General features: G+C 48.9%; 1 protein-coding gene across 1 annotated transcript; it reads left to right on the forward strand.

Annotated features, from left to right (window-relative positions):
- Nucleotides 1–1,196: 1,196 nt before the first annotated feature.
- On the forward strand, nucleotides 1,197–10,018 carry EMH_0054350 (uncharacterized protein; the record flags this gene model as incomplete). The annotated part of the gene is made up of 23 exons (XM_038022824.1): nucleotides 1,197–1,221; nucleotides 1,380–1,571; nucleotides 1,690–1,839; nucleotides 1,941–2,117; nucleotides 2,222–2,626; nucleotides 2,782–3,062; nucleotides 3,188–3,427; nucleotides 3,537–3,590; nucleotides 3,825–4,080; nucleotides 4,237–4,695; nucleotides 4,804–4,853; nucleotides 4,974–5,058; nucleotides 5,188–5,211; nucleotides 5,368–5,687; nucleotides 5,816–6,352; nucleotides 6,469–6,848; nucleotides 7,000–7,238; nucleotides 7,334–7,621; nucleotides 7,747–7,874; nucleotides 7,998–8,565; nucleotides 8,704–9,183; nucleotides 9,310–9,636; nucleotides 9,732–10,018. 23 exons carry the CDS (start codon nucleotides 1,197–1,199, stop codon nucleotides 10,016–10,018), a joined length of 5,952 nt encoding a protein of 1,983 aa, XP_037878678.1.
- Nucleotides 10,019–10,325: the final 307 nt, after the last annotated feature.

Consider the following 10,325-nt stretch of genomic DNA (forward strand, 5'->3'; position numbering starts at 1 on the left):
TGTCAAGAGACAAACAGAAGTGCTAGGACTCCCTTCGTATGTTGGTCACCATGAGACTACAATATACAAAGAGTTAACAAGAAAACGGCGTGTTTCAGTATATTCTCCACTGCACTACGGTTGTTTAGAGCAGTCAGAGCAGTCAGTTCGTAATGTGGTACAAGCGGAGCAGCAACAAAGCATCGAAAGTTTAACTCCCACAATCACTCCTACAAATTTATTCCACTAAGGTTCGGAACCTTCCATGTTGTATCAGCCCCGTCTTTCGCGCCGGCAAAATGGACCACCGGTCTCGACCGATACTCGATGGCTAGGGGAAGTGCCGGGCGTTTACTTTCGGCCCTTATGGCCGGTAGAAAAGCTAACATTGAAAAATGTGCTTTTAAAGGTGAATTCATCTGTGGGTCTCGAGCGTTGCTGCTCTTTTTTGCGTGATTGCGAGACGCGCCGGGCTCGCCCACCGGGCAAGACAGTTGCCTTCCTTGAGGCTAGAGTTATTCTTTCGGACGGCCGGAACCCTAATCAAAACAGTTATGATATTTAAGGCAAACTCTGAACTTATGATCTATTATTTTGATCCACTAGGCGAGCAACGCGCACATGTAGCTGCCAGCCGTTTGGGGGTCACCCACCCGCCATTCGCAGGGTGGCCAGCGAGCTGGCCCGCCACGGCTTGCAGTCGAGGTTTTCAAGCCGGAAAGTCCCAGTCATTTGCGTGATTGTTTTTTGCATTTGTCTCTGCTCTTCACTTTTCTCATTTTGCAGCTGCATATGTGAGTCTGCGGTGCTTAATCGTAGACAACCGTCCGTGATCACTGAGCCTCACACCGGCGCAGCCGACAACACCATCGACGGGCCAATGCAGCTAACCTACGCCAGTTCATCTGAGCTTAAGTCATTCTAGTCAACGTTCTAGCTTATTAAATAAGCTTGTGCCAGCATTTTGAATCGGCTATCTTCAATTCGAAACTCAGGTCCTGTCCAGGTAGCTCTCTGCGGTCAGCCAAGACATTTCGGCCACAGAACTGTCGCATTTAGAAACCACGACAATGGCGAGTAGGTCAAACTTTCTGCGCCTAGCAACCGCTGTTGCTTTTAAATTAGTCCTTGTAGGCCTTCTGAGCATATGGAATGAAGCAGCGATATGCGCCGTGGTAGCTGACCGCAAGCAAGGAATTTCGCCCCATTCTTGGCAGATGGAGTGGAAGACGACTGGAACTTGTAAGCTACCTAGAGCGAATTTGCTCAAAAAGTATCCTTGCCGTTGAGGCACTTTTTCCGTGCAGTTCTACATTATGCCGATCATGCTCTTAACGGAGGCGCAACGGCTTGATTTACCTTGGCAGTGATTAGCTAGATTTGTCCACATATGTTTTCAGATACAAACGATGCCGCATCATCTCAGACACCCTTGTCCTATGGGATCAATATAATCCAGAAGGAGGAAAATTTTGCCGATTACGGGCATTCGTTGGTGCAAACTGGAAAGGAGAGGTCAAAGCTTATCGGACTACTGGAGCACGAACAGATGTTAGCCTACTCGCAAAACCTCCAGTATGCATTCAAAAAATGTAAGCAGAACAATTTTCCTGAGGTTGGCCTCCCCGAATCCAGCCCACGCTAGCCGCACCATAGTTCGGTAGGCTGCCTTGTTTGCGATCACTGCTGTTTTCATGTGTGCGTCTTCAGATAGCAAATTTACGCATTCCCTCCAGTTTCTGCGAGAGTTATTCTCAACGAATCCATTCCTCAAGTTTGTTACAGCCCGATACAGGGACAGGGTAAAGATAGTAGATGCACTTGAAAGAGCCGCCAAGAGATGGACGCCAATGCGAAAAGGTAAGCTCTCTGCAAAGGGAGCATCAGTGCGAGGACAAAGAAGCCTACGAAGATAAATTCACAGTATACCGACCTACGCAACTGCTAATGAGTGTTCGCAGACAAGGCAGTCGCCGCTGAAGAGGTCATGGCTTCGTTGGTTCTACAGCAGAGTTACACATTGAGGAAGTCACTGGTGAATCGAAAGGCCTATACTCAGACCAGAAGGGCGATACTTGCAGCCCTTCGCTCTGTCAACGCTGGCGGGCATGCAATGGACCTAATTCTGGCAAATAAGGGTGAGCGATCCAATCTTGCAGGCACATTGCTGCACCGCACCACAGCAACGCACAACGATTTGCTCATTTTGGTCTGGTATATGTCGGGTTATTTAACGATGTAGGCAAACCGATATTCTCATGGACAACGTCATTATGGAAGAACCCTCTGGCAACGCTTTCTAACGTGGTTAGTGTCGCTTTCGACGAGACGTTTGAGGGGGTCTTGGGTCTTCCAACAGGAGAAGTCAAGAGTGCCTGCTTCTCTTTCGGCTATCGCATGAATAGCATTGCTCCTTATACCGCTGTAATTCCGGGTGGAGTTTTTGGGTCCATGTTGAAGTCACTTTCTCGATCCTTCATGCTCGTCTTCTACCCCGCCTACGCAAGCTTCAAGGGTATCTTCTCCCTCATGATCGGTGTGATCTGCAAAACTGGAGTGCTCGTTGCCGTCAAGAACCTTTTCAAAGCATTGGCCAACATCACGCGTTTGGGCCTACGCGGCATTCGAATTTTGTTCCGCCGGTTTGGTAGGCCACTCTATCCCATGCTTGCTTACCTTGTTCAGCTATAGTAAACGACGCTTCGTCGCTTCTCTTCAGGATACAGCGCAAATCACCACTAAAAGGGTTGCACGCTTGTATTTTGAATACCCTGTCGTATTGCGGATTTGTTCCGTGTTCAGCCGTTCGTGGAGATCCCGTGGCGTGGCCGATCCTACAGGACCTGCTCCGCAACGGTTCTCCAGCAATGATCAGCCTTCTGTTCCAGCTGTATGCTGTCGACGTGAGAGATATTACACAAAAAGGAAAGCGTGTAACTGAAGCCCTTGCCGCTGGCAACGCTTCTTGGAATTACGCTGATGGACTTTGGGTCGGAGCATTTGACTTCAGCCGAGCGTTCATCACCACCATCAGGTCTTACAAGCGAGGGGCAGAAGCCTTTGTAGGGTACTGTGAAAGCAAGGTGAGCTCTAGACTGCTGTGTGTGGACCGTGTTTGTTCAAAGTGCCGTATGGCTACGGTGTGTAGGATAAGAGTACCTTCGCGAGCGCCTCACGTAAATGTTCTCTACACTGTGCTGCTTTTCAGAGTATGGAAACCCAACGTGGGACACAAGAAGAGCAAGCAATGATCGATTTGATGTCCGGCGAGTCGACGTCAGCGGAATCAGATACAGAGAAGTTCGAAAGCTTAGGAGAGGATGAAGGATCGCAGTGGTTTTCGGTATCAGATACAGAGAAGTTTGAAAGCTTAGGAGAGGATGAAGGATCGCAGCGGTTTTCGGAGGAGCCACTAACGGAAGATATACTTGCCGCTTTTAAAGCCATTGTAAATGCCTCCCACTTTGCCGCAAAAAACGCAGCATGATAGTGCACTGGCACTTCTGAAATTTCGTGCTCTGATATGCACAGTCAATGCGTATGGATTTTGCTCGCAGGCTCCCGGTGCCCAAGTATCTGCAGGGGAAACTAGAACCCGCCTAGACGCCGCCGTAAGTTGAACAATTTATGGTCCTTACCTGTAGGGAGGCAGTTATCGTCATTTTTTCCCTCCTCACAGCTGAGCGAGAACATTAGATTTGTTTGTTTGTATGTGTTAAACGTTTGTGCAGTGCCGGAAACATAGAAAGTTTGTAACTTCCTTCAGGGCAGACCCCTTGAAGCATTTACAAACAGTGGTGAAACAGGTAGTTAGGATCCTGAAATATGACTACCGGTTCTTTCAGTCGTACGTCGGTGAGATGATGTCAATATTCTACGATACTGCATATATACTGCTGAACGCTGACGTGGCGAACGTTCTGAGCGAGAAGTTGCCTCTCGAGTCTATGGGTGATCGAATCCAAGCTGCAATGGCAACCACTCAACGGTACAGGGAGGCAGCAGCTGAAAGCGGCAAGACGGCTCTTCCTAGGAAAATGTTCAGAGAACCTTGGTTCGTAAAATCTGGTACAGATTTGGCACATGGTTTCTTCGACAGTGGTACGGCCCATCAAATTCGCAAAAGTTCATGAGTGATATTCGCACATTCCGGACAACTAACTGCCTTTGGAGCCCGATATCAGCATCGTGCTGTGCACATTTGCTTATTGACACCAGCACGCAATTGATTTGTGTTTCGTGGCCTTGCTTTTTCAGCCGCCGGCCTCTCGCTGCACTTCGTCGTCGAAGACATGGGGGACGAAACGCTCCGGAATCGCCGCGACAGAGTTGCGTTCGCCTTCCTAAGCAACGGTGCTAAGAAGCTCCGTCAGTCTGTAAACTCGCTATACGGACGTTTCCTTGAAAGCCGTATAATGATCAGTCGTTTGGAAGGTAATGAATCTGTAAAGACCGTCCAAGACTTCATTTCGAAGTGCAACCCGCAACTGGGAGTTACAGATCCGGATGTGTGCGGCAAAGTTGTAACATCCGCAGTGGATGCGAACTTATTTGTGAAGGAAGCTCTTTTCGCAACTCACGTACCCATGGCAGTTCCCGCCACCGATATAGCTGCTCTTAACGATGCTGCTCTGGGTGACGTTTTCACGCGCTGGCGGGAGTTTTCAAAGCTCTCCCGGGATAACCAGGTTGTTGCCGAGGGAGCAAGCGATCGAGGTAAGGGGCAATTCACTGCACCACAATAAGGTATCTGCGACTAAATTCTTAAATGGGAAGCAAAGAAGACCAGCGTGAAAATGCTCTACGATGCGCTTTCCTCTTCAGCCTCCATGAGTACCTTCCTTCAATACCTCCGTCACGCAGTCGTTAGCCGAGTAAGTCAGGTGGCAACCCTACGAATCGCTGTCGCGAAACATGTCAAAGGTCACATATGAACCCGCCTATGTGAGTGTCGACAACAAATAAAAGCTCATCTGCGTGTTCTTACTGTCCAGCTAGTATTTATTCGATTCGAGTTTGCCGACGATTTTACAACCCTGATCTTGCACGACGCTAACGGACGCAGCATAAAGTTCACGCGTAAGGTTCACTACACAAGTCCTACTGAACAGTTTTGATCCACTTAGCTCAGCTATTTGTCTTGCCAGGAATAAGTCTGTACGATTACAAAACGCATGTTTACATTTGCGATATTGTTGCGTATTTCAGCGGATAATGCCGGCGACGTGAGAGGTAAATTGCACGTGTCCCTGGTTCCTTCTACGAGCTGCACAATCACATTCCATCAGTGCTGCGTGTGTATACAACTCCACCTTAGATGGAACGAATAGCTTGAAAGCAGTACAGTCATAGTGCAACTGGCCTATGTTTTGTACCTCGTTTTTGCAGCTCTTAGCGGAAGGGAAGAAGGCACGTCCACCACATTTCGCCCGTCTCCGCTTAGCGCCACCTGTTGGTTCCATCTCGAAGAAGGCAACAGGGGGACGCTGCAGTTCCCAACTGCACCGGAAGCCCAACTAGAAGGTCTAGAGCCAGGGACGGGGGAAGGAGCACCAGCGGAAGGCATTCCTGTACACAAAATCAGTGGACAGATCAAGTACAACGATCCGCGGGAGGAGCTTGCATCTATAAAGGAAGATCCATCGGCCGTGCGTGATGTAATCGTGGCTAAGTTTCTTGACGTGCAAGGAAGGGCTTCAGCTGAAATGGTACGTCCTTAGGAGGCAATACTACTGTGCACGCCAGAATCTCAAGTAATGTTTAAGCCCTCGCAATAGCTCCAGCTAATACGAATACGAAGTTATACCCATTTTCTCTGTTGTGCGATGCTAAACAGATGGCGAGCCTACTTAATCTCATACACTCCAAATCAGCCTCCTTCTGGAGCCACAGTCCATCTGTTTTCATGCAAAACCTCACTCCCAAAATGTTTTTCGACACACTTCACGCTCTCTCAACCACTGCCAAAACAAGACCACCCACCAGCGTGATGTTGGAAGGCCGCTTGTACACCTTCCCACTCAATTTTTCTACTGTGAAAAGCATCTTCTTGGGCGCCATGAACAGGCTCATCGTACGCATGCACAGCCTTGATTCTAAGGATATGGTATCTGTTTTTTTGATGACTGTGGCCTACATGACATACCAAAAAATTCAGAAGCACCGTACTGGCAAAACGTTGGTTATGAACCTATTTCAAAGAGATGTCTTGCACCTTCTACTGGCTCAAAAGCGTGGAGCGCTGCTGACGGAGGCACCGCACTGCGCATGGCTGGAAGAAGTGGATCAGAACGTTGAAGAATTCATTGTGAGATGCTCGGCCCTTCGTTTCTTCAAGATTGGCAGTGTCGACAATATTGCAGATGCTGATAAGGTTAGTCACATTTACGCAATTTGCAGTTTCTAGACATGGAATACCTACAGCTTTCTGCTCTTCATTTTCTTTTCCTTACACTTGTTCACAACCCATGTGGTACGCGAAATGTGCAGGAGGCAGTGCGCAACTACATCATGTCTTTTGTCGATATTCTGGACAGCGTACGCGGTTCAACGAGTTGGATGGACTTTCTCAACATTCATACATTTGCCGCTGAGGCTGATTTGTACGCCGCAACTGCTGCGCAGTATTCATACGATAAATTGGTGCAGGAATTGAGCGTAGAGTATGCAGGAGCGCAAGAAGGAGAAACTCTTGCCAAGTTGTACACTGAAATACATCCCGCCTTGGGAGGGCCTAGGCGTTATCGCAAGGATCGTCGGGAACTTGTAACAGTATTGCGGGGCTATGCTGAGAACATCAAGAAGCTGCCACAAAGCCTCCGAAAGTCTATGGAAGTTTTTGTTAAGTCTTGCTACGCAAAGTTCAGGAGGTTTGCTGGCGCAAGGCAACTAGCCCTTCTTAAAAGAATGTAAGTTGAAACTTCAAATGGCATCGGATCAGTTCAGCACCCTGGTGGGATCTTTAAGGCTGGGCTTACTTATGAAGGTAGTCCGGTATTTGTTCTCCGTACTGTTCTGCAGCCGACCGAACGTTTTGCACGGCCCAACATTCTTCGCTGCAGTGCAGGGAGCTGAGGGACGAGTATTCCCTAACCCGGAGTTCCGGCGTGGACTCTTCATCGAAGCTTTAGACCTGCACGAATATGGTCGGCTACAGTTAGCCTTTGAGGAGCTGGCGATAATACTTTCCGATGGCCATGCCATGCAGAACATCATATCCGAACTTCGTTCCGTTCCTGTCCAAACAATAGAAGCAAGAGGTAATTGACAGTTCAAGCAACAAGCATTCCAGAAACACCGATCCTTTAGTCTCTTCTTAGATAGCTTTGCTGCATGTACGTGTGCATTTCCCCAGAGGAGTATAAACGGCTTAAGTCACGGATAGAAGCTCTTCCAGTGGAAACAGTGGAAACAGCTGCCGGGTGGTCCCTCCGGTACATGGGAGAAGGAAAAGGAGGCATGGAACTTGCGGTTGCCATGTTGGCTCTCAAAAGTCCAGAGCCGGGGCAGCTTAGCAAGGCTCTCCAACTATCCTTGGCAGGCGTCGAGGTCCTCGCCTTCCTCAACAGCTCCCTCAGCGTTGCGCAAGTAATAGAGTACCTCGACAGAGCCACGCCGGAGGACTTGGCCGAACTTCGAATCTGTAAGTACAGGCTGCCTCCATAGTTATATCTCAATATAGCTCTGTAGGCAGAATCTAAGTGTCAACTTAGTGCACGCCTGCGATTGGATGTTGCTGGAAGCTTTTCAATGTTGCGGCTGCTTCAGCACTTGGCGTTTTCAAGGCTTCTGCCCAAACTGATCCCCGTAGCACTGCTATGAGTTTGAAGACGAAGTATTCCGTGGTCCAAAGCATTTCAAATACTTTGGAAGCTCTTGAGCTTCTCCAGATTCCGGTGAGCCAAACAAAGCACGAGTGGAGTAGCCCAACTTGGCACGCTGTTCCTTAGCGTCGAGACAATTTACTGATTACGATTTTCCCTGGCCCGTATCTGTTACTTTCCTGTGTGTTTGCTCAGTTGGAGGGACGGACAATGTTTGAGATGTGTGATGGCCTTCTGAGGAACACACCCGAGGTGTTCTTCCGTGGTTCACTGGTTTCTGTGAACATGGACGACCAAGTTGTCCTATGTCATATCTTGTCTGAACTTGCCAATTTCCAGCAAGCTAAGGAAGATGAGGTCACTCCCAATGACCTGGTCCAGAGGACACGCGTGGACAGGAAGCCTGTAATGACGTTCCTGCAGGACCTCGTTAACACCAGCATCAAAGCCGAAGCCCGCTTGATAATTGCCAACACTGTGTCTCCGTACCTTCGCGGCCTTCTGATTTCGTTCTTAGGCCACGAACTAGGCCACCTCGCAGCTGCCCAGTTTGCAGCCGTGGATATGACTACTGGCGTCTTGAGCTTTATTATAACTAATGTCATTGAGTTTTCTAGTGCCAGTCCAGTTAACCCGCTGAAGCCGGCAGATGTCCTTAGGAAGGTTGCCCGCCTTGCTCTCGGGGCTGAGACTGCCACAGAAGAGGGAGCTCCCAAAATCGTCAATGCAAGTGTTTCTTGTGAGTCGAACCACCAACTGCAAGGTATCAAAGGCACATTTTTGAAGCGCAGATTGGGGGGCCTCACATGAACTGCATGTAATCGCCCGCCTTGAATATACTGCAGTGTACGAATGTACTAAACTGCATCCGTTGCTGTTCGATTCCCCTGTCTTGCCGCAGATCCACCATGTCTCGCCGACTGGTACGCTATGCTTGATCCTGCAAAGCTTGAAGAGCTCACAAAGAATCCTGCGTCATTGACGGGAGAAGCTTTGGCCAATGCTAGCGCGTCGAACCGTTTTACCGACATTGCGGACGTATTCTTCAGCATGCGCCAATCGTCAACCATACAGCCACGAGCAGTTGTTGCAAAGGCTCGCGAGATTGTAATGAGCAACGATAACTTGCCGCTGCTTGACAGAGTTGGGCTCACCGTCTTCATATCCGGCCTTCTTAAGCTTGCCGAACAAGCAAAGATAGACTGCCTACAGGAGGCAATGGAAGATATTGCAGGCTATTTACCTTTTACACTGCAAGAACAGTATCTTTACAGAAATGACTGTTTCGTCAAAAAGCTATCGGATGGAGCGGCAGCACCGGAAGCAGCGAAAAATATAACAAATGAGCTACTAAGCGAAGCCTTTATTGCAATAGAAGCAGGTAAGGAATCCCGCGGGAGCAGATAATCCTCCACTTTTCTGCTGATCCGGTGGCATTAAATTTGCAGCATGATGTACGTCTTGCGGAGCTGACACTTCTGGCGTGATGCGGGTGTTGTGCGTTCAGCATATGCCGCGACAGCGAGCGACCTCTACAATTTTATTTTGAGCAGGCCTGAAGAGTTGCCACGGGCATTTGACCGAGGGTTTCAATACCTTTTGCATACGCCGGTGTTGCCATTTGGAAAACGGGTAGTTGAAGAAGTCATTTTGGCTATTGCCCAACGCAGTGGTTGGGATACCCTCAACGATCGGCTACTGTTGCTAAAGGATGTTCAATGGTCATTACCGGAGAGGACTCCTCTTCGCAAAAGAGTACTGAGCAAAGAAACCCGGCCCAAGTTCTTCAGTGTAACCCAAATTGCTGCTGATATTCTGGCATTTATCAAAACTGGTGAGGCCCTAACTATACAGGCTCATGCTCACGCCCCCAGATATGAGATGTTGCTCACACTATGGCTACGAGTTGCGACACTTGCGCTTTTTCAGGACGCTTCGAGAGGCTTCGGCTCCCTAAACCACTGCTCGTGAAGCGTATTGCCGCTACTGCAAAGATTGTTGTGAGAAGGATTCGGCCAACTACCGAAGAACAGGATAGGGCAATCCGTCTTGCCACGGCTGAGAAGCTTCGTGAGGAGCTTGGTGCTCTGGTACCACCTCGGGCAGTCAGCAGTGGCCCTGTTGTTCCTTCTGAAGACGCCAGCACCGCTTCTGAGCCCTCTCTACAAGCTGAAGAAGCCGGCGGTGTCTCCGAGCCCCTTCTATCGGCTGAATAAAGGAGATAACCCTAATAAGGCGTCTAGTTGCTGACACTGCGTACCAAGCTCGGTGGAAGTGTTTAATTGCCAGTGTTAATTTGTTTAATTACGTGAATTTAACTTGAATTGAATGAGAATGGATTATGAGGGAATATATGAAATTTTTTGCGGGTCACTGTAAGGGCCAAATGTGATTCGCGAGTGCTGCTAAAGCAAACTACAATGTGCGGTGCATTGAAACAAATCGTTTTGAAGAAGCCACAGCTCATCGCGGCAGTCACGCATGACACGTGATCGGTAGGGTTAGCCCCGCCGCCATCCAGCT

This window comes from Eimeria mitis, genomic scaffold (genome assembly GCF_000499745.2).
Source record: "Eimeria mitis Houghton genomic scaffold, Emh_scaff56, whole genome shotgun sequence".
NCBI lineage: Eukaryota > Apicomplexa > Conoidasida > Eucoccidiorida > Eimeriidae > Eimeria > Eimeria mitis.